Source organism: Acinonyx jubatus, chromosome A1 (assembly GCF_027475565.1).
Source record: "Acinonyx jubatus isolate Ajub_Pintada_27869175 chromosome A1, VMU_Ajub_asm_v1.0, whole genome shotgun sequence".
Taxonomy (NCBI): Eukaryota; Metazoa; Chordata; class Mammalia; order Carnivora; family Felidae; genus Acinonyx; species Acinonyx jubatus.
The window spans coordinates 99,422,150-99,449,006 of NC_069380.1; the positions used below are offsets into that span (position 1 = coordinate 99,422,150).

Consider the following 26,857-nt stretch of genomic DNA (forward strand, 5'->3'; position numbering starts at 1 on the left):
GAAATGTGTCACCAACAGGTTCTGCACAGCCTCCAGGTCCCAGCCGCCTAGCCTCGTGTCTCCACATTCTACTATTTCACTTCTTTTTTCCCTCCTGTAAATTTTCCTACGGAAGTTGGTAGCACTCAACCATTAGAACCTGTTTCCTTTACCTTTCTCTGCTCTGTCACTCACTGACTACCTTCCGTCTTCCATCTTTCCCCAGACCTTAAAAAAAACTAAGCACAGAGCCTACCTGCCTCAGTGAGTAACAAACTGAAAGTTGCTGGCATTGATAAAGGGAAATGAAAAGCCCGGCTGAGACTGAAAGGGAATGATTTCAGCCAGTCAACAGTACCCAAGGTGGACAGATCTTGTAAGAGGTGTGTTGGGGCTCTGCTCAGTCGGTTAAGTGTCCAACTCAGGTCATGATCTCACAGTCTCATGAGTTCAAGCCCCACGTCGGGCTCTGTGCTGACAGCGCAGAGCCTCCTTGGGATTCCCTCTCTCCCTCCCCCTCCCCCACTCACATTATCTGTCTCTCTCAAAATAAAGAAATAAACGTAAAAAAAAATATTAGGTGTGTGGGGTGAAGGGAGACAGCATTACAAAAGAAAGCCCTTAGGACCTCAGAGAATCTGGGACAGGTGACTGCCGCTTGGAGGGTGAGGGCTGATGGGGAGGGGGAACAGAACAAATTTATAAATGACCAGGTTTCGAGATCTCACAGGCGCCCAAGGCCAACTATGATGCATAGCAATAAAAATTTCATGTAAAGGATTTTAAGCTCGACTGCCCTTTCTGGGGAGGCTGAAAAATATTTTTCACCTAAGTGCAAACCCACTCTGGTCGGCCCTGCATAAGGTTAGCTCTCTTGCATCCAAGCTGCTAGCCTGGCCAGATGGAGGGTGGCCTTGGTTTTGTGTGTGTGTGTGTGTGTGTGTGTGTGTGTGTGTGTATGTGTTTGCACTTGACACAGCTGGCACCCTTGCCTCTGGTCACAACAGTGAAGTGGCTCCCCGTAAATCTCACGTAAATCTCCAACACCGATTTCAACAAAGCAAGAACCCTTCCTTCCTCCGGGGTGAAGTGAAGGAAACACAGTCCTCACCTTGCAACATTTTATGACCTTGGTGGAGGTTTTCTTTCTCTAGACCTTAGAGCAAACGGAGGCTCCACAAAAGTATGAATCGTAACAAGCTGGTAATTTTTTTTTTGTAAGAAATTGTTGCTGTTGTGGCATGAGAATTTAAAACAATCTCAGAATACAAATTTGATCTTGGAATACAAATGAAATAAACATGATTTGTCAGGAGGCACTAACAGAAAGGGGTGGTGATGGTCCTTATTGTTTCATAATGAATTCCTTCCAAGGATCACACATTCAGATGCCCCCAAGGCCAGGCAGGGCTCAGTGAGGAGAGCAGAAAAGGGGAGCTGGTGAACTGGGGAGCACAAGCCTGTCTCTGAGGCAGCTCAGCTGTAGCCAGTTGTTGTCATGGGGAATATGGATCCGTGTTGGCCAGAACTTCAGATATTTTTAAAGCAAAGCCAGAAATCCAGAATTTTATGTGAAATCACCCAAGGTCTACAAATTGGCAACTAACTCGGTTTTTTTAAAAAACATTGCTAGGGCCAGACACATCACATCTGTGGGCCAGACTCCACTCACGGGGGCATCCTGTGTGTGTCCTCTGTAGCTGTGTATTCCCTTAGAGCATGTGGTCAGGAAAGGGGGCCCACTGCTTTCCACTGTGGGCTGGTGTGTGCGGTGGGATGGTGTCCCTAGAGCAGGATGAGAAAAGCGCCCGCAGCCCAGCTCCGTTTCCTTATCGTGTTGGAAGACTATCCGCAGCTGCTCTAAGCTGACCTCATCCCTTCTCATCTCATCCCGAATTCCTCGGAAGAGAGTGTCCAGCCATGCCAGGTGCCCCCTGGAAGGGCAGATGCAGAGGGCGGGGGCAATGTCATGATCCCTTGGGACAACTGTAGCCTTGCTGTCTACTGAAAAGGAGCAATGAACTTTGGGAACGTGGCCGGATCGGTGAACCATGGGCATTTCTGCACTTTTACAAACGAGGATGTAACACTTCCAAGGTGGCCCCTGGGAAGAGAGAAGCACTGAAACCAGACAAGAGGAACTGGGAGGTAGAGAAAATAAGGCATCTTAAGGAGATGACTGCATCTGGAAGCCCATTAGGAGTAGAGAAGGGTCCTGGATGCCTTGACCCCTTGATCTGAGTCTGGACCACCCAGCCCATTGAGATAATTATGTGCAGTGGCTGAGGTCTTCCTCTCTTGAGCTGGAACTCTTATAACTTGTGTTCTGGCCTACGGAATAGAGAATCTCACTGCTGGGGCGCCTGGGTGGCTCAGTCAGTTAAGCGTCCAACTTCAGCTCAGGTCATGATCTCAAGGTTTGTGAGTTCGAACCCAGAACTGGGGTCTCTGCTGTCAGCCCAGAGCCTGCGTTGGATCCTTTGTCTCTCTCTCTCTCTCTCTCTCTCTCTCTCTGCTCCTCCCCCACTCTCTCTCTCTCTCAAAAATAAATAAACATTAAAAACAAAAAAAGAATCTCACTACCATCTCCAAGTGTAGTGTAAAGATTGTCTGCTTTAACGTCATGCTTTATATCATCCACTGGCTGTGTCCCATTAGAATGGCTGCACTAGAGTAGATATTGCTCTTTATATCATCAGAACACCTCAAATAGGGGCTCACTGATTACTTGTTAATTTGCTTCGGTAAGACGTGTTCATATGCGTTTTATATGTGGTCTGTATTTCTAGGTACTTAGAGATCCACTCTATCCCTGGCTTTGATGCATGGTTTTCTGCTGCTTCTCCCCATGTATCCATGTTTCTGGTGATATGCTTTTGTCTGTGTGCCGTCCTCACCCCCACTAATATCATGTGTTCACCAAGACCAGAGGATTAGAGTCCGTATGTCAACAATTCAACGTGGAGCACAGATGTAGCGAAAAGAAATTAGACTGGAAGAAAATCTGTTAGCTGACGAGCTAGAATCCAGATAGCCTGGGTTGTCCCAGAATCCACCAGAATGGAAGAGAAAGTTATTTTGTGTAATTTGCAAGTATGAGTGTGTATGTTTTTCTCTGCACATCTTTGTGAGGATTGAAGTGATATATTTTTGTACCAAGCAATTTACTTAAGGACCTCTTTTAAGATTTCTTATAAACATTAAGATTTCTGGATATGTATATATCTATATATCTATATATACGTATATCTGGGATATATATATATAACAAATATTATATTACTAGATATAATATATAAATATATACTAGCAGCATGTATTAATAGTCATTATTTAATGTCCATTATTTATTAGGATAATTAACATAATTATTGTGAAATTATTACAATTTTGTTAATATTAATACGTAATATGTAACCTTGATTTGCAATATTATATATGTATATAACAAATACAAATTAATTTTCTTTTCATTTTCATTTTAAACTTTAATGTGATTTCAGAAGAACTTTTAGGGGTACCTGGGTGGCTCAGTCAGTTAAGCATCTGACACTGGCTCAGATCATGATCTTGTGGTTCATGGGTTCGAGCCCCACACCAGGCTCTGTGCTGACAGCTCAGAGCCTGGAACCTGCTTTGAATTCTGTGTCTGCCTCTCTCTCTGCCCCTCCCCCACTCATGCTCGTGCTCTCTCTCTCTCTCTCTCTCTCTCTCTCTCTCTCTTTCAAAAATAAATAAACATTAAAAAAAATTCTCAATGGGTAATCTCATTTGAACATGGTAGTAACATCCTAATCCTTTCTTGGATCAGCTCTGTATCCATTATAATTAAAAATATGTGAAAGGTGCATGAGTGGCTCAGTTGGTTAAGCATTCAATTCTGATTTCAGTCAGGGCAGGATACCAAAGTTCATGGGTTCAAGCCCCACATCGGGCTCTGCCCTGACAGCACAGAACCTGCTTGGAATCCTCTCTCTCTGCCCCTGCACCTCTCATTCTTTCTCTCTCACACACACAAAATAAATAATAGATAAGAGAATACATAAAACTTATAAATAAGCTTAAATATATGTGTAAAAATGGTATATGCATGCGGGAAGAGAAGAAGAGGAAATACTGAGAATTAAATCAGCTGATGGTTCTGAGTTATGGATAGCAAGTGATTCCCTCCCCCCATTTATTGTAATTAAACCATTTGTGTAACTTAAAAACAAACAAAAACAACAAGAATGCCTCAAAATGAGAAAGCAATGCCCCCGGAGTAAGAGTTCCCTTTTCAAAAACAGGCATTTTTACACTCTCAGTCTTACACTTATGAAACCCATTTTTATCAGCCTGGATTTATTTCCACTTTCCAATAATGTATTCCTTAGTCGTCTTATTTCTTGGTCTCATCAAGATACCCCTTGATTAGAAAACCGAACGAGGGAAAAACTAAATTATTTCCGACGCTCCAGTCTGCGTACCTAAGATAGTTTCTGTAATACCAAAGACAGGTTCCTGGAAATGTGGTCTTTTTCCATCTCCAAGGCGGCTGTGCGGGAGATGCTGTGCACTAAGGCACCGCCAGTAGATCTATATTTCTGTTCTTGACATCTGTAGGTGCCACTGCCACCGCCAATGGTGATGATGATAAGTGATGGGAAAATGAACTGGGAGGTGATGTATCTTCCTTGACAGATTTAAAGGATTGCCGCGGGCAGCCCCGAGGCAAGTGCTGACTGAGGACATTCTGGCGCCTGCGTGGGTCACCGTGGCACAGACAGGCAAAGCTGTGAAGAGCTGGGAGCAGTGTGCAGGCTCTGTGCTTTCGATCTCTGCCTGGATCCTTTTTGTGCATTGGGGGTGCGGGGGTGGGGGAACTGGACGTTGTACTATAGAGTCTGAAGCATCCGTTGCTGTGGGTTAGTTGGTCTCCATCGTGTACTTGGGTCATTCCTGTGGGGAGCCGGTATTTACGGCGCCGTGTGCAGCTTCCAAGGCTATGCCCGCAGTAAACAGGGGAATAGGGTGAATATCCTAAGATTTTGAGGCTTTCACCCAGGGTGCGGTAAGTGCTGGTTGTGGGCTGGGTGCCTCCTAATATTGGTCAGCGGGGAAGTGTCTGACCCGAGCTATGGCTCTAGCAAACCCAGGCAATACAGACCTAGGTGAAACAAAGGACCCTGGCTGCTCCCTGGGGAGCCTGAGGTGCTGTGCTTCCTGCTTCTGGAAAGCCAGGCCTGGGGTAATATCCAAAGAGAGGAAATGAGCTAGCACCCAGTTACCCTACTCATTTTGCTGGTTTAAACAGACCTAGGATTTTTGGTTGTAAAACAGCTAGTAACCCTTTGGCTTTTCTTTTTTGCTTCTGTCTTTTCCAGAGCTTTTATAAACATTTGACTTTACTCAAAATGTGCAAAGAAGAATAATGGAAGCCCCTGAATACCTGGATTTGGATGAAATTGACTTCAGTGATGATATATCTGTAAGTCATACTTCTTGCAAACAATGCTTCAGGAGGTTCTGCCTTTACCTGTAATCTGCGGATCCTGAACTCTTCCAATCGCGTTTAGCAGTTGATGGCAGATGGAATGTGGCTTTGGGGTCCCCTGGACCAAGAAGCAAATCTCACTTAATTGTGTGTATGGCATGGTGTGTGTGGGGGCGGGGTGGGAAAGGCGTATGACCTCATTGAGCTCCCCCCTTCCTAATTGTCGAAATTATTCACCAAGAAAATTTATGAAATGCCTGCAGAGAGCACATGATCAACCCTATCAGTGATAATTCCCTTTATAGGACTGGCTTTACCGCAGCCAGCTTTCTCTGGAGCTCACGAGGACACGACGGCCAAGTTGTTCACTGATGAACAAACAGTAAGAGGAATCCTTCCAGGCACTGTAGGTGTCAAAGCACAGGTTGGATGCTATTGGAGAATACTGAGAGTCATGTGTTGATGAGGACTGGGCCAGCTCCTCTCTGAGGCCCTGTTTAATCCTGTGAAGCTCTGAGCTGATGAACTTCTTCATTGTCAGGAGCCACCACCTTCTTGCTGCCTCCAGCCTATCTCACCATGGTTCTGAGGGGTCCTCTGTACGCACCCTGCCTAGAAGTGACTGTGACTTATCTCAGGCCACACGGTCATTTCTGCCTCCGAGGCCAGCCAGCAGCCTTGTTGGCTGCTCACAACCCCAGATAAACCGGCTCTCAGAATATGTGATGAGAAGGGTGCTCTTTCTAAACTAGCCATATAACTTTTCTTCCCAGGACCTCCGTGGTCACAATTGCTGACCCTACTTTTCATCACTGTCTCAGGGCATGGAGCTTTGGGTCACCACTAGAAATGGTGTCAAAAAAGATAAGCTTCTTTTCACACACCTCTGGCAAAGTTATTTCTCTACTCCGCTATTCGCTATTCACTTTGAAGTAAAACTTGCTTACTGTACGCAAGGATTGGATTCCTCGGGTGAGTTTGATGAATGATCTGCTTTATACAACCTTGGATGATTCTTGGTGTGCCAGGGAAATGTGAATGCCGCCTCTCCCTATTTTAGCTTCCAGACAATCTTTATTAATCCTCATTGAGACCAATGCGAAGTGAGTTTCTTCCTTCCCACCTTATCTTTCTGTCTCTCTCTCTTTTTTAAGTTACTATACTTAAAAGTGTTCAGAACATGGTTCTGTTATAGCATTGACCTTGAGGTATTTTTTTTAAGTGTATTTATTTTGACAGAGAGAGAGAGAGAGAGAGAGAGAGAGAGAAAGAGTGGGGAGAGGGCCAGAGAGGGAGAGGGAGAATCCCAAGCAGGCTCCAAGTTCAACACAGAGCCCAACTTGGGGCTCGAGCTCATGAGCATGAGCTCACAACCAGAGCTGAAATCAGGAGTTCAGCAGTCAACCAACTGAGCCACCCAGGCACCCCTCACCTCGAGGTATTTTGAGCCTAGTGGGGAGAAGCAAAGAAAGTAAAGAATAATGTGGGGAGATGTAGGGAGTGTGGAAGCTGTCTTAGAAAGAAAAACATACATTATGATTAGGAGTTCAGAGTAGCTCTCTTAGCTTTGATAATGAAGCAGCATTTAAGGAGCTTGGGGTTTGGAAGGCCCCTATTGGGCTCCAGCCTTGTTCTGACCTGTGCTGACTGGAGAGCAGTAACTTTGCCTCTCCTAGATACCCACCAACTTTTACTGCTGTGTTGAGGATTGAGTGAAATAATAATATATGTGGAGCACGCAGCTTGGCACACTGTTAAGTTGCCCTTAAAAATGGTAGCTTTTGCTATTATTTCAGTGAATAATAACAATAATATTTATATGGCCAATGGTGAAGAAAGAACTCAAGGGAAAAAACCAGGCATCATGTCAGGACTTTTTTTTTTAAATACAATAGAGCATTTGTACTTACAGAAGAATCATCTGGCAACAGCCTATAATTTTGATGAATTAGGGATCTCCACTTGAAAGATAATAAACCACGTTAAGCAATAGCCCACGCTGTTTAGCAAATCAGGATATGGGATTATGTAATAGTCGAGCTCCTACAACTTGACCACTCTGAAACATAAATAAAGATTATCCATCTGTAATTGTGTAACTGCACTCAAACCTTCCCCCACCCCTTTAAAGATGTTCTATTGTTTGGATCTTTAACCTGCATTTAAACTTAAATCAGAGGGGGAATAAAATGATACTGCGTGGAATGGTTGAAACAATCACGGCTAACATTTGCCGAACACTCACTCTGGGAGAGGCGTTATCTTGCTTAATCCTCACAACAATCCAGTGAGGCAGGAACTTGTCATGATTTTCATTTTACAGACGAGGACTCTGAAGCATGGAGATGTTACCTAACTTATCCAGGGCCACCCTGCTAGTGGGGAGCCATCTGTCTCTGGGATACCTGCTTCAGGCTACAACACCTGACTGCCTCTCTAAATCTATTACAGTGGTCCTCATCAGGGTTGATTTTACCCACCCCCCAGGGGACCATTTGGCAATGCCTGGAGACATTTTTGGTTGTCATGGCTGGGGAGGTGTCCCCCCTGGCATCTAGTGGATAGAGATCAAGGATGCTTCTGAACAACATAAAGTGCACAGGGATCCCTACAGCATCCCTTACAGCAAAGAGTTACCCGGCCTAAAATATTGGTAGTACTGAGGGCAAGCAATCCTGGCTTTTCTTAAACCACACGAAATTAAAAGAAGCTCTACTTTGGCAACCTCTATAATATGGTAAGTTATTTTATAATACAGTAAAACCTCCGTTTGCAAGCATAATTCATTCTGGAAACATGCTTGTAATCCAAAGCACTCATCTATCAAAGTGAATTTCAAGAGCCATTGGTTCAGCTGTGATCCTGTGACATCCGGCATTGTGTACAACTCGTACTGCGAGAGATCGCTCATTTATCAAGTTAAAATTTATTAGAAATGTTTGCTTCTCTTGCAGAACACTCACAGGACAAGTTACTCGCAATCCAGGGTTTTACCATAGTTCCATCCGGTCCAGGTTCAAGCCCTTACATGTGCCAGAATCGTATTGTTCTTATATAATCACTTCTTGCAGAAAGCAGTGATGACCTCTTCAATATTGAGATGATTGTTCTCAGCCTCTTTAGGTAAACGAGGAGCAGTGAATGTTACAACCGCTTTAAGAGCTAAATGGAGACGATTCCGATGCTGACGTTTAACAAGATGTGTTCAACTTGCTAATTCACTGGCATAAAAAGAATATAGCCTCCCATAAACATGCCTTTGCTTTTAGGATTCCATAACCTCCATCTCTGATGGTGCTTACACCTGTTTCCTGATAAAGTGGCAGGAGTGGGGAAGAAAATGCTCAATACGTTTAAAAAAGATGCCCAAGTTCACAAGTGTTTTTCTGATTCTCTAGCCGTAGCCCTATTACATCGTCTGAGCTTTCTGTTTCCTGATTTTCCCCTCTGGTCATGAGCCTGGTTCTTGTTTTAATTAAAACACAAGCTCTATATTGGTTCAAAAAAAGCAACTAGAACTTTTTTGCCTTTACCTAATGAGACAAAACCCAGAAGGCAATCAAATTATTTTGAAGTTACCCAGACTCAAAAATAACATTCATCCTTTCCAAAATGCAGGGTTTAAACTAACCTCAGGCTCGTCTCCCTGCCATGTCCAAGGAGAGAGCATTGCACATTCCCTGCAGGTCTGTGAAGGAGATGATAGGGCTTTTCTGTCTCTGCAAAAGGGTTTGCAGATTTCTTTCTTTATTCCTGCAGAAGCCAGATGCTTCTCCTGAAAAACAAAAATGCACTGGGATATTATTTTACCACAGACTTCTTAGTAGCCACGGTGTATTTATTTTATTAAGAAAGGCCAATTTGCAGGGCACCTGGGCCGCTCAGTCGGTTAAGTGTCCGACGTCAGCTCAGGTCACCATCTCAAAGTTCATGAGTTCGAGCCCCACATCGGGCTCTGTGCTGACAGCTCAGAGCCTGGAGCCTGCTTCGGATTCAGCGTGTCCCTCTTTCTCTGCCCCTCCCCTGCTCATACTGTGTGTGTGTGTGTGTGTGTGTGTGTGTGTCTCAAAAATAAATAAACATTAAAAAATTAAGAAAAAAAAAGAAAGGCCAATTTGCTGTTCTTCCAGATAGTATATTATACACAGAACAAAACAAAGCAGAGGCCGAACTGTAGATCTCGTGAGGAGCATCCCTCCCAGCCCTGAGACACGGGCTCTGCCATGTACCACGCTCCACTCTGTGAGTCAGGGGTCTTGTTAAAGACTCCTATCAACTCTGTGGGGCAGGCCCTGTTTCAATACCCAGTCTGGCACATGAAAAAAAAAATTGACCCTTCGAGAAGGTGTATGGCTTTCACAACATTATGGATAAGTAAGTGGCAGGGTCAGGATTTAAATACAGAACTATGTGACCACGTTACTCTTCCCCTTCTGAGCGACCTGGTGGAGTAGAGACTCCGGACCAGTCCATAAAATGCCATCACTATCCTCCGTTGGTACTGATGCAGTTGCAAATAGCTGCTTGGAAGTAATGGGGTTGGTATATATTCCAAATAAAATAAAACGAGTGAAAGAGAATGTAGGCAAACCTCTTAATTTTACTGCATGTCTGCTTTCCCATCTGTAACATGATAATTATCATCTCTACCTATTGCCCTGGACTTTATGGAGAAAATACGAGATTTTATATATGTATGTGTGCAAATACATGCCCACATATTTATATAATACACACATACCTATTTGCATACCTGTGTGTGAGTATGGACATACACATATACATGTAAATATACTCCCGCACATGCACACAGACAGAAGTGAGGACACACTCTGTTCCTCCTCAGGAAGCTTTGCCACCTTTCTGTACCATTGTGACTACAATGGGTGAAAGATGACATTTTCTTGACAGTCTATTTTTTGTGCAAGCCACATGAGAACATAATGAATAAATGCTGTTCCACCTCACTCTAACCTTTGACCCAAGCCCTTGAAGCCTAGACTAATAGCACAGAATGATATGGATTCATTTTCCTTGAGTGACTGAGCCACAGTGTGGTAGGAAAATAACTTCTTCTGGTAAACAAGTCTCCTCTTAGTGGATTCTCACATTTTTCCAACCTTGCACTAGAATGCCTGCCCCTGTCTGGTTTGTGTGCACCACTTTTTACTCAATGCAATCCACTGACACTTCCGAGATTTCATTATGTTTCCACAAAGCCGTGTGCTGTGGTGGGAGGCCCCAAGAAAGGGCACATAGAGCTTATCAAGTGGACTCAAGCAGAGAGTTGATTGGATCAAGAATATAAGTTTTGCCTTGAGTTTAGGAGTGAAAAGGAGTGTAAAGCTAATCAATGTAAAGAGAACCTGGCTTGCCCCTCCTCTCTAGCAAGAAATCTACCTGAGCGAGATCCTAATATACTTTCTTGTGTGCTCCCCTACAAGGTTGCCAAGATTCTCACATGGCCTCTGGCCACCTCCGTCCCTTCTTCACTGTCCCATCAGCCCTGCCCTTCCTAGCAGTTGCCTGGTTGCCTGCTCTTATCTTCTTAGCGTGTCCCAGTATGATCGACTTTTATCGGGTGTTCACATGTTCTTTCTGCAAATGTCTTGTATTCAAGTCTACATTACCTTTCACTCCTTTCTCCTGTGGTGCCCATTATCAAAAACCTCATGCCTTGTTCTACTATCCTGCGTCGTCTGTGTTCTCTTGTTTCGGTAACACCTACCAGGAAAGGAATTAGGAATAATCTAGTCCAGACAAGATGAACGATGTGTTCATGTCCCATAGGTAGTATAAGAGCCCAAGACCAGAACCTGGGGACCCAGACTCAACATCTTGGATTCCATACCCCTTCCTGAGAATGTGGAGAGCAGCCTTATAGATAGAATGATTTCCAAGAATGAACAACTGCCAGATTTTTTCTTTTGCTCTTCTCTTACTCTGCAGATAGCCCTAAAATGTCTTATCTTGCTTATGAGTTATAGCACATATTAGATTGACAATGCAGATTATTCACACAAACTATTTACCTTTTATGTACTAGATTTAGTGGTAATCTACTCAACAACATGTATTAAACAGTTACAGTGTTCCAAGAGCACTTCTAAGCTCGGGTGAATGACACAGACCGGATCTATGTTCTTAGAGTTTCCAGGACCCTTTAATAATAATTGAGCATATTATGAAATGTCCAGTTGAATCCATAGAAGGTCAGATTTAATTACCATATCAAACTCTGTTCTTGACGGCCTTTATATTTTTGTGGTGATTGATAATTGGCTCACAATTGAAACTAGACCATCACTGAGGCTGAACAAGTATTATAGCCAGCCCTGGGTCCTACTGCAAGTTAAATTTCTTTTGTAATTTTTTTGTGACTTGGAATTTTTGCCTCAATAGTTGCCGTTGCTTTGGCTTCACTTCCACATGCTCATTTTGTATACTTGTTAATGTAAGTAATGGCTAACATTTATTGAACACTTAGTATGTATCAGACACTCTTACCTATGTTTTACATTATTAAATTCATAGTCTTCACAGCATGCTCTTGATATAAGCACCGTTATTACCCTGCTTTACAGGCAAAGAAACTGGTAGGCAGAGGTTAAGTAACTAATATGAATTATCTGGAAAATGGTGAAGCCAGGATATAACATGGACGGTCTGGCTGCAGAAACCATATATGTAACCCCTGTGTTGAAAATGACTGCTGCTGGGCTTGTTGGTTACCTGTGGTTGGCTCAGTTCATTGAGGTCTCTTCTCATCCATGATCACTTGTCCTCACAAAGGGGGACCACTCATTGCTGTGATATCTCACCACACTTGCCAATGTGGACCTTCATCTTTTGCCTAACTACACATATGAGCAATATAATGCTGTATGTGGTAAACTCTTAAAATGGGCAAAACAGTTACTGAGTTTTCCCAAATACCAGCTACAAAATATGTCTTAGCGTAAAATAATTTGATTATTTTTAAAAATTTTTTTTAATGTTTATTTGTTTTTGAGAGAAAGAGAGAGAGACAGAGCGTGAGTGGGGGAGGGGCAGAGAGCGAAGGAGACGCAGAATCTGAAGCAGGCTCCAGGCTCCGAGCTGTCAGCACAGAGCCTGATGCAGGGCCAACCATGAAGTAGGACACTTAACTGACTGAGCCAGCCAGGCACCCCAAGAATTTGATTATTATTAATTAAAAAAAAACCCTCTCGATAGAATAGAAACAAGGAACAAGAACAAAAATCAAATGCATTTGAAAAGAGGATCATTTGTAATAATTTTCTTTCACAAAGCCTAAATGGTAGAAGGAAATGTATTTAAAGCCGTCTGGGATGAATGTATGAAAATGTAGATCGCCAGTATTTGTACTATGTAGAGATGGTTGTTGAGACTGTGGGCGTCTGTATGGCCACCTGTGAAACATGGAATGTGTAAGGAATAACATTCCAAGAACTGAACTGCGTGGAAGTATGTCCCACATGGGACGAGGGAAAAGAGGCTTCTGTGAAAGAGACTGGGAAATCGTTTTCAGAAGTACAGGAGGAATGCTAAGGGATCTTAAAAGGGAGAGAGGTATCTAATGAATTTAAAGAAGCAAGGGGTAAATAGCAGGGATTGGGTCATGATAAAAAAGAGAATGGTTGGATTTTCCAGTCAAGACCCATTGGAGGCCATAGTAAGAGCAGGGCCTTTGGGGGTAGTGAACAGAAGCCATGTTGTGGTGGCTAGAAGAGCAAATGTAAGAGATGAGGGAGGAGAGAAGAGAACCACAGCAATTCTTGAAAAAAAGATGGCAGTGAACATAAGAGCAAGAAAGGCCATGATTCACTGAGGAGGCAGCATGTCTTCAGGTGGCAGAGCTGCTTGTTTGTCAGAGGAGAGAGCTGATGTCGAGAGGGCGACTGACAAGATGGAGGGACGAGGGATGATGGCAGAGCCAGAGACCTGAAGGGATGGGAGGGGAAGAGACGTGAGCACAAGTGGAGGGCTAGTGGCGAAGGGGTGGACTGTTAATGCCACATCCTCTGTGGGGAAGGCATGAAGTCAGGACACACCTTCCTCAATTGGAAGGGCAGGCCACTGGAGAGGAGTTCCAGACTTCAGGAAAATACTACATTTCTGAAAACCTCGCTTCAGGGTGTGTCTGCTTTCACTGCCAGCTTTGCGTGCACACACGGTTGCTCTTTCACTGGGTGTGTATTGAGATGCCTGCCCGAATTTTGGAAAGCTTTGTGAGAAATCATGAATTTCAGGATGGTTGTTTGGATGACTGGCTTAATTGTTTCTTTTGGAAACTTAATGAGACCTTAGCTGTTTAAAAGTCTCTAGCTTCAAAAGGTGTTTGGGATTTTAGTTCTTTTATTCTTTCCCTGTGGCTCATTACCGCTTGAGTAATGTCTGCATGTTCACCCAACTGGCTCCAGCTTTCAGGAGTAAGGGCCAAAGCCTTTCAGTCTTGAACAATATCTAGGATGGTCAGAGATCCTTATGGCTTGGTGTAGAAATCATGCACTGTTATGAATCCCATGCACGCTCAAACTGTTTTGCATGGCTGAGTGACAAAATTGACTGGCTCAGGCAGGGATGTGTAGGATTGTCTTGTGTCATATCAACTCGAGTTCGCAAAGGAATGTTTCAGTGTCGGCCCTTGGTCATGGACTCTCATAAAGGAGGAAAGACCAAAGAGAAGTTAAATAATGTGCTGGGACAGGCTGGGCTCTCCTTTCCAGTCCCAGCTCAACCCCGTCTTCTGTCTCTTAAATTCCCACATCTGGATCAACTGAGCTTCAAAGTCAGGAGGGCAATGAAGATGATGAGGGAAGGGCTGTGTGCACAGGTGGAAAACAGGTTAGGGAGAAGAGACAAAAACATTCAACATCGTTTCACGCCTTGTAAACTGACTTCACTTGTATTATCCACATATGATTATCTGTGTTCTATAAATAAAGAAAGCAAACCCCAGAGATATGAAATGACTAGTTTGTCCAGAACCTCAGTTAATAAATACCAGAACTTGGGGCACCTGGCGGGGTCAGTCAGTTAAGCATCTGACTTCAGCTCACGTCATGATCTCGCAGTTCATGAATTCGAGCGCCCCATGGGGCTCTAGCTCAGACCCCACTTTGTATCCTCTGTTTCCTCCTCTCTCTTCCACTCCCCTGCTTGTGTGCCGTTGCTCTCTGTCTCAAAAATAAACAAACATTTAAAAACTAAACAAATACCAGAACTGGGGCTTGAATCTGCATCTTCTGGGTCCAGATCCATTGTTCTTTATACAGAAGGCTAAGGCATCAGCCAGTACCCATACTGTTAATCTATTAGAGGTGTGTTTTTTTCTTTTAAATATACCATAATTTCATGGATAGACTTGTAATAATGAGGGATTTTTTAGGAAGATGAGTGCTATATAACTATTAACTATTACTATTACTATTTTTATTATTGCCACTAAAATCGTGATTACATAGGGGAATTCATTTTATTCAAGTTCAGTAAGTACCCACTATCTTTGATAAACACAATATTGTCCACACCCTCAGGAAGCAGAGAAAGCAGTGACATAAACATATAGGTGAAATATCATGGATGGATTCTGTAATGGATTTATGCCTAAATTATATATAAAGCAGTTGTTCTGAAATGTTAGCATGCATCAAAATCATCTAGTTGGCTTGTAAAAATACAGATTGCTGGGCTCTACCCTCAGAGTTTCTGGGATGGGGCCCAAGACTGTGAATTCCTAACAACTTCCTAGATGGTGTCTGTGCCCCCGGTCCAGACACCACATTTTGAAAGCTGGAATTACTTCCATCTGGGAGTGTGGAAGAAGATTCTATAGAAGCGATACCCAGGCCGATCTTGAAAAATTAAAAAAAGTTTGCCTAATGAACTGGGTGAAATAGCATTCCAGGTCGATGGAATGGCACGCCTAACAGTATAGACAGGTAGAACAGCAGATATGGCATCCCTAAGAAATTTCATATTGCCACAATCAAAAAAGAAGTGAACAATGGTAAGAGAGAAGTCTGAGCTCATGGAAGGCTTCCTGTGCCATGCTGAGGCTTTGCCCTGTAGTCCGTGCAGAGCCACTGAAGGATGTGAAACAGAGAAGCACCTTAGTCAAATCTGCATTTTAGAAAGCCAGTTAATTGGAGTGCAAGTATGGAAGCATGGAAGAAATGCCCACTTACTACCTAAGTATGAAAGAACTCCTTTGAAAAGCTGTAATATTCTGCTGGGGATCCATCAAATGTGTGTTTGTCTTGGTATTCCAGTCGAATAGTTAATAAGCCACTGTGTGCCACGTATATATGCAAGTCAGAGACACCATCCTTTCCCTCAGGCAATTGTGGGAGCCAACACTAACATCTAGGAAACAACAGAGCCCAAGGCAAGGCAGTATTTTACCAAGGGCAGTAAAGAGCAAGGTCATTTAGGGCTGAAGCAGTTAGCCAGGGTTTCATGCAGAAAGCACAGCCCAAGCTGGCCTTGCAGAAAGGCAGCTTTTCCCTGGCCAGAGGAAAGCTTTGCCAGCCAAGGTACAGAAGGTGGAACTAAACTTTGAATGCACACTGCATGCACACTGAAGAAGTGGAGGCAACTGGTCAACCTGTAGAAGGGGCTTTTCTTGAGACCTGGAAAGGAAGTTTGAATCACAAAGGCTATTTCTACGGGACTAACCTCTGGAAGATTTTCAGAAAAAGAACAAGAGTGACATAAAACCAGGAAACAACCATCTGCAACGCCCCTCTCTCTAATCACCCAAGGATAAAAGGCATCAAGGGAACAGAATATAAAGGCTGGGGTTGGGAGCAAGAGACAGGGAAGACACTTCGGACTTTGGTTCTGATAGGGCCAAAATGACAGTAGTTGTTGCCCAGGGAGTTGGCCACTGTCCGGAGAATGAGGTGGCTTGGCTATCAGACAGCTCCTTCTAAAAGGCCATCTGTCCTTTGTACTGGGATGAAGGGCTGGGGAGCCCTCCCTTTTAGCTCCCAGATGGTAGGACAATGCACTCATGTGAGAGAGACTTCCTGGGTCATTTGCTTATTCCCAAATGTGCAAATATGAAAATGTTTTCGCATGTTGGTTTTGTGAATTGTATGTTTCTCCGGCCACTCTTCCCTTCGTGACCTGACTGTACAACATTCTCTTAAGCTTCATCTCCTATCCAGAGAGCAGCGTTTGTGCTTACTGAAACAAATACCTAAACTGATTCTGTTTCTTGTGTCTTTATAAAGGATAGTAGATTTGTTCACAGTGTAGATTGGAGTCTTCGCTGAATTTGACATTCCACATACTCTTACGGTTCCCCAAAACTTTGATTGTCTGGCCAACACGTCATCCTTTTCTCAGATGGCTGTATTTGTAATTTTCCTCACCACGCACAGCACATGACTTTTTCTTCAAGGTCATTATTCCCAAAGAATTGAGATGTATACCTTCACAGAAGTGACTTTCTGTACACCAAGGGTGGAGAGACAGAGCTGCCGCGGGTTAACACAGGTTGAGGCGGTGCGTGGGGCTCCGCGAGGTTCATCCTCTGCCTGGTTCTCAGTCCCCACACCATCCGGGCAGCCTGTGCTGCTCGAACTTAAATGTCATTATGTTACAAGTTGCCGCACACTCAGGATCTTTGAGGTCACGTAGGAAGAGCTGGGGGTAGAGCCCATAATTCAGAGATTCTGATGTAGCCGGCTTTGGGGTGAGAGGTGGCGGTCAGGATGCATGTGGCTGAAAATGCAGGAAGCCCCGCAGCCAGTTTAATCAAATACATATCATTAAGCCCCGTGAACAACCTTATTGAGTTTATCATTAACTCCATTTAAACACTAGTCCATCTTTAGCTCCCTCTTTCTAAAATTTGCCTTGGGAGAACAACAAAACAAGACAGAAGGAGCAAGGGTGAGACTTTGCCAAAGGGTGCTTTTGTGGGGCGCATGGCCGCGGAAACAAAAGGCCCCGTTTTAATTGAATTGTAAACTGTGTAATTATTTAACCTGTACCAGCTGGTCTCAAGAAGCTACCGGATTCCTTAGAGAGCTTGTACTTGGCCAGGAACATAAGGCACCTTATTAGGAACAAGAAAAATGCCTTCTGTACCTATGTTACCCCCATCCCCCAAAGAACATACTGTAAAAGGGTAAAAATGCTTGAAGTTCAGTTTTGGTTCAAGAGACAGCCCTCCCTCTTTCTGAGTATGTGAGTGGATTGACTAGTAGCACCTGTAGTCTCTGAGGACTGGCCAACATAAACAGGATGTTATTGCATCAGACAGGTAGGAGTAATTTCTCTAATTGGTCATTTGAGATCTCATTTTTCACTTGCAAGACCTGCAGATTTAATTTGTTTGTGACATGCGGTTGGCAAATTGACAATACATACAACTGCCCCCTCCCTCGGTCTTGCTGTCCTGCCATCGTGTGGAAAGCACTGGGGGGTCTCCATGTAGACCCTTGGCTTCATCTGTCAACATCAAGCTCACTAGAGTACCTTCTTATTGACAAATGTACCCTAATTACACATTCCTCACTTGTAACGCTAGAATAATCCTAATGAGTTTCCCGTGATCATTTTTCTTTCAGATTAATTAAAGGTTTTTTTTTCTCATTTCCCCCCCCCAAATTCTGAGTGAAGTCCTTTATCACACATTCTCATTCCCATAAGAACAGTATTCCCAAAGGTACAGAGCCAAATATTTGTAGGTAGCTGGGTTTTATGAGTTAATGTATGATTGAAGATGGTCCTTTGATTAAAGAAATAGTTCATCCTATCTATTTTGTTTTAAAACATCCTTCTCTAAAGAAAGATTGATTGGCATCAGACAGAGCCCCCGTAAATCAGAGCTATTGATTTTCCATTTGTTTTAGCCCTTCTGGTTTTATGCCCCCTTATGTCGTAATTTGTTATCCTGATAGCTGGCCCCTGAGTCGGTGCCCGGTTGATCCCGGGGGCTGGTTTCTTTCAGTTCGGTCTAATCTATACATAAAACAGATTAGCTTTCAGACAGAGAACCAACCTCCTCTTGCTCTTTATAACATCACCCCCTGTGTTTCCCACGGAGCTCACGGATGCCACACAGTAAAACCTCTGGCAAGTGGCGACATGAGGGACGTTGGTGTAGCCCAGAGAATATCAGCACAGGTGAGGCTCCTGGCTACGCTGGGCGCTGCAGGAAGCTGGGTGCTTCTCCCCTTGGCCCTTCACAATCGGACTCAAAACGCATGTATTCCAGACACCTTCTGGAAATTCCTCAAGGCCAGAAAATTCTTCCATCTTCCACAAGTCGCAGAAGCAACAAGAGAGAGAATGTCTGCCGGATACACTTTGCATGTTAAAGCAGGGGTACATAGCCCTTCTTGATGTACATCTGCTTAGATGTATACAGATAGAGCTTGGGTCACTGCCAGATCACTGAGGAGCCCGTTGAGGATAAAATTCGACTTTTCTGGATCTACATGTCGTACTCAAGTGTCACTTCTTGTGCTTTGCTTTTTCTGGCCACTTGAATGAATGCAATGCTCTTGTTTTAAATTGTTGTTTTATTCCCTTTCTCCTCCGGCTTCCCATCCAGTACTCGGTGACGTCGCTCAAGACCATCCCCGAACTGTGCCGAAGATGTGATGCGCAAAGCGAAGACAGATCAGGTAGGTCCCTCTCCTCATCCCTCTCCTTCTCCTGACTCTGAGAGAGTGGAGGGCTCCAGGAAGCTGCCTCTCCCTCCCACAACTTGCCCCTGCCTTCTGTCTTTCCTTTACAGCTTCTCCCTTCACCCCCCTACGCACACCCCCTCAACGAACAGATGTTAGGTCACCCTCCACAGGCTAACAGGACAGGGAGGCCCTAATGAGGACTCGGCTGTCTACAAATCAACGTAGGCCGTCATCTCGACAGCTCCAAACCACAGTATACGCGGCAATTTACTGAAAACCCGAGAAACCATTGGTGACAAAACATAATGATAGAGGCGCCAATGAAAAAATGTTGGATGCGTTTACTACCCATATGGCAAGGACCAGCTTGGGGGATGGTGCTTTGCCAGAATCTGAAACCCTATCAGGGATGCGACATGATAGGATCTGCAAGAAGGCATACTGTAACAGTTAAGATTAAAGCAAAGCTTTGGAGTTTAATAGTGTAAACTAAACAGAGAATTATGGCGTACAGATGAAAACCAGCTGGTTGACCTTTTCTCCTTGCACACACCCCCACCCCTGACCAAAAAAAAAAAAAAAAAAAAAAAAATACATTCAGGGTTGTTTTTCCCTCTGTAAATCAAATTAAGTTTCTCTCCTTTTCTCTCCATGATGGGCGAAAATGAAAAAAAAAAAAAAAAGGATGTTGATGGAAATGATACAATGGCATTAAACTAAGAAAGGATGTTTATTATATTTGGAAGTAATTGCCCTAAGGTACCACCATTGATCGTGCCACGCTCACCTCCTCTGATAGTAGCTGGGATCCTGAAAACCATGGGGAATGGAAGGTTCCAGATAATCCTCAGATGATGTGTATCGGGTTTCATAGAGGACCCTTACCTGTATAGCTACTGGAATTCTAGGCCTTTCTAACTGAAGACTTGCCGAAAGCTAATCTACTTTTCTTCTGGACGGCTTGTTTACTTTGGAGACTTTGCTTAGAGGAGATGGGGCAAATAATTAGTCTTTCTAGGTTTGTTTATCTCTGTTTTTTGTGTGAGTGAAAGTAATACTTCAATGTTTGGGTCAGAAATGCAGACGATAGTTCTACATTCGCATAAAAGTCTTCATTTACCTTCAGAGTTTTGGGTTTTTCTTTTTCTTTTTAATTTCAAACAATGTCAAGTTTCTGGCGGGTTCAACAAAGGCTCTAGCCATGAGGCTTTTAAAGATGTGCCTCCTTACAAGCCATCGCCAGGCTCCAAGGTTGGATTGCTGACTGTGGGCAGTGACTTGAGTCCAAGTTAGGGTTCAGTGACTTATCACCCATATGACGTACAGCCTCAAACTGATTGTCAACAAAATAAGAAGTTTGTTCTGCCAATGTTACCAGGTGTTAGGATTAGAGTTAGGTGAGGTATCTGAAGTTACTGTTTCTGTGCTAGCTACTGTTGTAAGCCCTTTACTCACATTAGCTCTGTTAATCCTAAAGTCCCCATGGGTGGAGTACGTAGAATGCCAATGCTATAGGTGGGTAAACTGAGGCACAGCAGAGAAGTTAAATATCTTGCCTGCAGCCACATAGCAGTTAAGTTGCAGAGCTAAGATTCAAACAGCAGCAAGTGTACCTCTCGTGTGGGTTCTTTTTCCATCGCGTAGGCTTCCTCTCAAATAGCTTGACTTAGTGGCATTAATTTAATTTTAGGATATTATCCTTTCAAAACTTTCAAAATCAGCATTTTTGCCTCATAGACTGTGGTGAACTGCTCTTCTCTGTTTAATAGCTATTCTTGCTTACTGAGGTAAGCCGTTAAAGATCATTTTTCCTGGGGCTGATTCACTCCACTTTCTCCAGGTCATGTGTCTTCCCACCTCTTGCACAATAGGTGATGTTGGATATTTCCGCTCTGGTTGAGAAGGAGGCCAGTTTCAAGTGTCGAAGCTTTTAGACTTCACCCAGGGCAAAGACCCAGTGCTCAAGGTCCTCAGCAGTAATTAGACCTGACAGGAAATGGACGCATGTGGACAAGACTCAGGCCTTTTACTAGCATCCCATGTAGGCCTCACTGGGAGGCTGCGAAACTACTTTCTACCAGAGCAAGAGTGATCCTAGAGAAAGAACATATAGAAAAATCCATCTATCCGTAGCATCACCGTAGATTATCTGTGAGCTCCTTTGAAAGGAATCTCAACATAGTAAAGAGTTTTCACAGCTAGTTTGTTAAAGCATTGAGGCATTCTCAGTTCCAAGGGTATCCAGATATGGAAGTACCACCTCCTTATACCCCTCCACTCTTGCTCATATCAACCACCCACGAAGATTTGGCTCCAGGAGGCCTTGCACACGTCTACCTTTATGGTAATCTTTTCAAACAGACAGCGGTCGAAGGCACACTGGCCTCTGAAAAGAGTCCACCCCTTCTTTTGGATGGGGCAGCCTCTGGGGAGACTCTTCCCCAAACCTCTCCTCGCTTAGAATACACTCCACCTGATCAAGGCTCTTTTGAAAACCATTTTTGCACAAACAAGTTCTTGACCAGGTGTTCTCGGACCCATTTGTCCTTTTTATTTATTCATTCAGCAAATAATTGAATACTTTTTGTCATTGACACTCAGGACATGGGAACAAGTAAGATGTAGACAAGGCCCCCGTTCTCACAATGTTTACATTCCGGGGAGTGGCAAGAAGGCAAGCAAATGAATTAATACCAGATCATTTCACACAGTGGTAAGAGGGGATGAAGCAATGTGATAGAGTAACTTGTAGGAGTTGGAGGAGGGCACTTGGTGGGGCAGGGGAGAGGGGAGGGTCTGGGAGTGTTAATAAAAGACCCGGCCAGAGATAACCAGTGCAGATTGTTGAAGGCAGAGGAGCTATATAGCGAAGTCCCTATGCCAGGAATGAGCCTCGCATGTATGAGGAAGAAAAAGAAAACCAGAGTAGCTGCAGCAGGGTGATCGAAATGAAGATGAGGTCTGGGAGATGGTCAGAGTCAGACTCTGTAGGGCTCTATCGATCGATCACGTATGCGGACTTCGGCTTTATGCTAAGTGCTACGGAAAGCACCACCAGCAGGATTTCAATTTTTCTAAAATCTTGTGACTTGGAAAGAAGCCTCGGTGTGTAGAATTCTAACTCTCAACAGAAGGAACCCAAAACCTATCTGGTCTGAGAGACTGCGCAAGTGAACATGCAGGTAATACAGTAAATGAGTAAAATGTGGACAGTTGATGAATACGGATAAAAGGTACACAGGTGTTCTTTGTACTGATTCTTTTTAACTTTCATAAATGTATTTACAAATGAGAAAAATTAATGGCTTACAAATAAAAAGTTTTTTAAAAGGCAAAAAACCAAAATCATGTGGTCCAAAGCCCATCGATGGGGATCCTCATTATCCTTCCTGCTCATTCGAATGACAGAGAGCTCACAGTCCCATGAGGCTACCCATCCATAAAGGCTCATTGTTTACTTTCAGCCCAAATAAGCATCCCTGAAATTCCATCCCTCAGTCCTCGTTCTTGTTTTGGATCCATGGAGAAGGGCCACCCCTCCTGGACAAGGTGCCAAGGGTTTAGAGATGGCAGGCCCTCCGGGTCTTGTCTTCTCCAGGTTGAAGTTTCCCTCCAGAGTTTTAAGCGTGTCCTGCTCATTCTTGTTGTCTCGCGGATGACTGCAAATTACCAGCACCCTCCTTTAAATTGGAGCACCCTGAGGTGGCTCCATGTGTGGTCTGATGAGAGCCTATCAGCCCCATGGTCAGCCTGCCAAGACTCACCACCCAACTCCCCTGCCTTCCCAAGTGAGCTGCAGAGACAACACACATGCCTGTCCTTTCTGCCTTTTCCTCTCAAGGAGCTGGAACATCAGAAGAGCCTGCTGGTGGCCTTGGAAGCCCTTGCATGAGACATACAGCCTAGCACTCACCACCCCCCTTCATCCCTAGACCGTGGGGCAACCCCATGGTGGGCATTGAGAAAGGCAAATGGCAGAGTGTTGTCAGAGGCTTGGGGCGGCATCCCACTCACTTCCACTAGCTCTCTGATGGGCATGACCATGTCCTAGAGGTGCCCTTCTGTTAGCCAAGGGCTTCAATTCCTGTTGAAATCTACACTTTCCTCTGCCAGGAATATATTTCAAACTATCTTCCATCAGTTACACTGCACTGTGACTGAGCTTCAGATTTTTGCAAGAAAAGAAGTTTTGAAAAGCCGTGTGAAGGTACTGAAGGTCCCACAACAAGGTCAGAGGGAGGTGAAGTACTAGAAATTGCACCCTTCAGGACAGACTTGGCCTCTCTTTGGAGCTCCTTGGTGCTGTTGAGAGATCCAAGTTATTTCTTAGGTGTTCAGTGTCCCAGGTCCTCCATAAGCAGCTTATTTGTCCTCAGGATAATTCTCTGAGGGGAGACCATTATTATGCCCAATTTAATGGCGAGGAAACTGAGGCTCGTAGAGCATAAATAATTTTCCCAAAATTCTGGACCTGGCAGGTGCCTTTGAAACCAGCTCTGATTCCAGAGCCCTATGAAGTTGAGTCAACTGAGCAGGAATTTTCATCCCAGGAGCCATGGGTGGCTACTGGTGTGCAACAAGGATTAGCAGCAAGGAAGTTATGTGTGAAAACTTGCACCTGGGAAATGAAGTTATTGGTGAAACATGTGCACGTATCCTCCGCTTAATCCCTGCTGCTCATGAAGGAAGAGAGGACAGCACAAGGCAGTGAGTGTTAACTCTGCCGTACGGTTTTCTCCAGATGATGAGTAATGTATGTCGACATATGGTGTTCAAATCAGACATACTCAGTTTCATTGACTTGGAGTTTTCTTTAACTGATTGGACATTCAAATGCACACAGGTTTCAATTCACGGTGCTTTCAGTGTCTTGTGATTCTTTCCAAACACGCATGTGCTAAGCCCATTGGATAATTTTTTCATGAAAGAAGGCAGATAAATATTAATGCTGCTCTGCATCTGAGAACTGAGAATGCACCGAGGAGAGAAAACCCAGTTATGTAACAGTAATAAATGGCCCTGGGATGTGTTTGACAACAGACTCTGAGAGAAATTAAAATTTTTTTATTGTTTTATTTTTGACAGAGACAGACGGAGTGTAAGCGGGGGAGGGGCAGACAGAGAGAGAGAGAGAGAGAGAGAGAGAGAGAGAGAGAGAGAGACAGAATCTGAAGCAGGCTTCAGGCTCTGAGCTGTCAGCACAGAGCCCGACGTGGGGCTCGAACTCACAAACCACGAGATCATGACCTGAGCTGAAGTCTGGACGCTCAACCGACTGAGTCATCCAAGCGCCCCAATTCTGAAAGAATTTTAAACCCTACATAATATGGACTACAATTTACATTATAGGGAGCAAAGGAAAGCCTTTCTTTTTAAACTTCAAATCTGGTAGATACTTGGTAAAAGGCACTGTGGTTGTATATTTAAACACATTGCACATTTGCTATAGTTTTAGCCTCTCTGGGAGCAGATTTTGTGACAAACACCGTACCTTAGAAAATATTTGGTTTTCATGGCACCTGGGTGGCTCAGTAGGTTGAGCATCCAACTCTTTATTCTGGCTCAGGTCATGATCCCAGGGTCCCAGGCTTGAGCCCTGCATTGGGCTCCACACTGAGCATGGAGCCTCTTACCATTCTCTCTCTCCCTCCCCATCTGCCCCTCTCCTCAGCGTGCACTCTCTTTCTCTCTCTATCTAAAATTAAAAAAAAAAAAGGTGGGGGGAACGCCTGGGTGGCTTAGTCGATTAAGCGTCTGACTTCTGCCTAGGTCACTATCTCACGATTCATGAGTTCGAACCCTGCATCTGGCTCTGTGCTGACAGCTCAGAGCCTGGAGTCCGCTTCGGATTCTGTCTCCCTCTCTGTCTGCCCCTCCCCTGCTCATGCTCTGTCTCTCTCTGTCTCTCAAAAATAAATAAATGTTAAAAAAACAAATAAATAAAATAAGAAAATATGTGGTTTTTAAAGATTTTCAAGGATTTCAGCCAGCAGCAAAAAGAGTAAGTTGACATGAAATTTATCCCCCTGACCCTTCTGTAATGTAGCTGATGCTAAATATATAACCCCTCTATCTTCAATTTTATTAAGGTTTAATGCTAAAAGCTTGTAAGTGAAGGTTGGTGGGCAGTTTAAATTGGAAGGCCTGCTGATGACCGTATCTGATATGATATAATGCAAAATGGACTCCACAGAAGAGAGAAACACATTTTCTAAGACCTCAGTTAAGAAAACCAACACTTCAATCCAATATGGCAAAGAATCTAACAACTATGACAAAAATCTCAGTTATCTAACCACAGTAAAAATGTGCAAACAATAAAACATCTAGATGAGAATGTTAGTCAAGTAAAACCATTATTTTTATTTTTCTTTACCAAAACTACACTTATAAAGGTGATATAATCCATTATGAAAAATGGAAGATAGGGGGGGTGCCTGAGTGGCTCAGTTGGTTGAGCGTCCAACCCTTGATTTCAGCTCAAGGCATAATCCCAGGGTCTTGGGATCAAGCCCCAGGTCAGGCTCTGTGCTGATAGTGCAGGCCTGTTTGGGATTCTCTCTCCCCCTCTGCCCCTCCCCCCAGCTGTGCTTGCTTTCTCTCTCTTTCTCTAAAAAGATTAAAAAAAAAAAAGTGGAAGGTAAAAACTACAACTAATCCTGCCACCAAAACAAAATGTCACTCTACATTTGTTTCTAGCCTTTCTTTTCCTGGGGTCTTGTTTTTGTACGGTTATAATCATAATGCAGGGAAATTTTTAGCTGCTGCTTTTTCCTGCTGCTACAGAATGGGCACGGCCATCGTTCTGAATGAAGCCCAAAACTTACCCATGAAAGTAGACCTGCCTCCCCATCCAGAGGGAGAGACCACCTCTGCCTTTAATCTGTTAACACTTAGCTTATGTTTCTGAGAGGAAGGGTGTAAGTCAGTGCGGGGAAAGATAGGAGCAGGGGGATGATGGAAAAGTTCAAAGTAAACCTCTGGTCATGTTGCAAATAACGAGTCGGGGCTAGAAGGAGCAGAGCTTAAATACATCACACACTTGCCCCGTCATCTCTTTCCATGAACATTTCTTATATTTGCTTAGCCAGAGCTACAAATACCACAGCTCCCTAATTTTCTACATTTGACTAGCATTGTAGAATTAAGAAATGAGACCGAGGCGCCTGGGTGGCTCAGTCAGTTAAGCGTCCGACTCTTGATTTCGGCTCAGGTCATGATCTCATGGTTCATGCGTTCGAACCCTGTGTCAGCCCAGAGCCTGCTTGGGATCCTGTCTCTTCCTCTCTCTCTCTGCCCCCTCCCATTTGTGGGACTCTCTCTCTGAAAATAAATAAACTTAAAAAAGAAGAAAAGGAAGAAAGACAATGTTAAATGGAAGGAAAACTTCGGGGAAGGGGTCTCCTCTCTCGTATTTTGGTTTATTTTTTATTGAACTCTAAGAAACGTATCCCCCACCCACTACATTGATAAAGAAATCTTGGTAGAAGTGAGTTCACGGAAGTCTGTGGGAAGGAAGGATGAAACTTTGGAAGTAGGGAGATAAGCATCCTTTAGGCGGGAAGGGAAAGAAGAAACTAAGAGGTAAGAAAGAAGCAATACAGAAGCCTCCAGAGTGCCTTGTACCTTGTGCGGCCTCCACAGTTCCATCCTGTCATAAGGGAGAGTGAGTGGTTTCCCTGTCCCGTCTTCCCAATCCAAGGCACAAGTGTGAGCATGTGCAATGGGGTTGGGGAGGGGTGTGGAGAATACC

General features: G+C 44.0%; 1 protein-coding gene across 8 annotated transcripts in view; it reads left to right on the forward strand.

The window, feature by feature from the left end:
* SNCAIP (synuclein alpha interacting protein) overlaps window positions 1-26,857 on the forward strand; it is a 157,453-nt gene that overhangs the window by 76,131 nt on the left and 54,465 nt on the right. For all 8 annotated transcript variants that reach the window (XM_015072499.3, XM_027076828.2, XM_053220254.1 and 5 more), the window contains 2 exons: window positions 5,343-5,446; window positions 19,026-19,098. In XM_015072499.3, coding sequence (XP_014927985.1) covers window positions 5,390-5,446; window positions 19,026-19,098 — 130 coding nt within the window. In that variant the 5' untranslated portion in view covers window positions 5,343-5,389. The remainder of the gene's footprint in view (window positions 1-5,342; window positions 5,447-19,025; window positions 19,099-26,857) is intronic.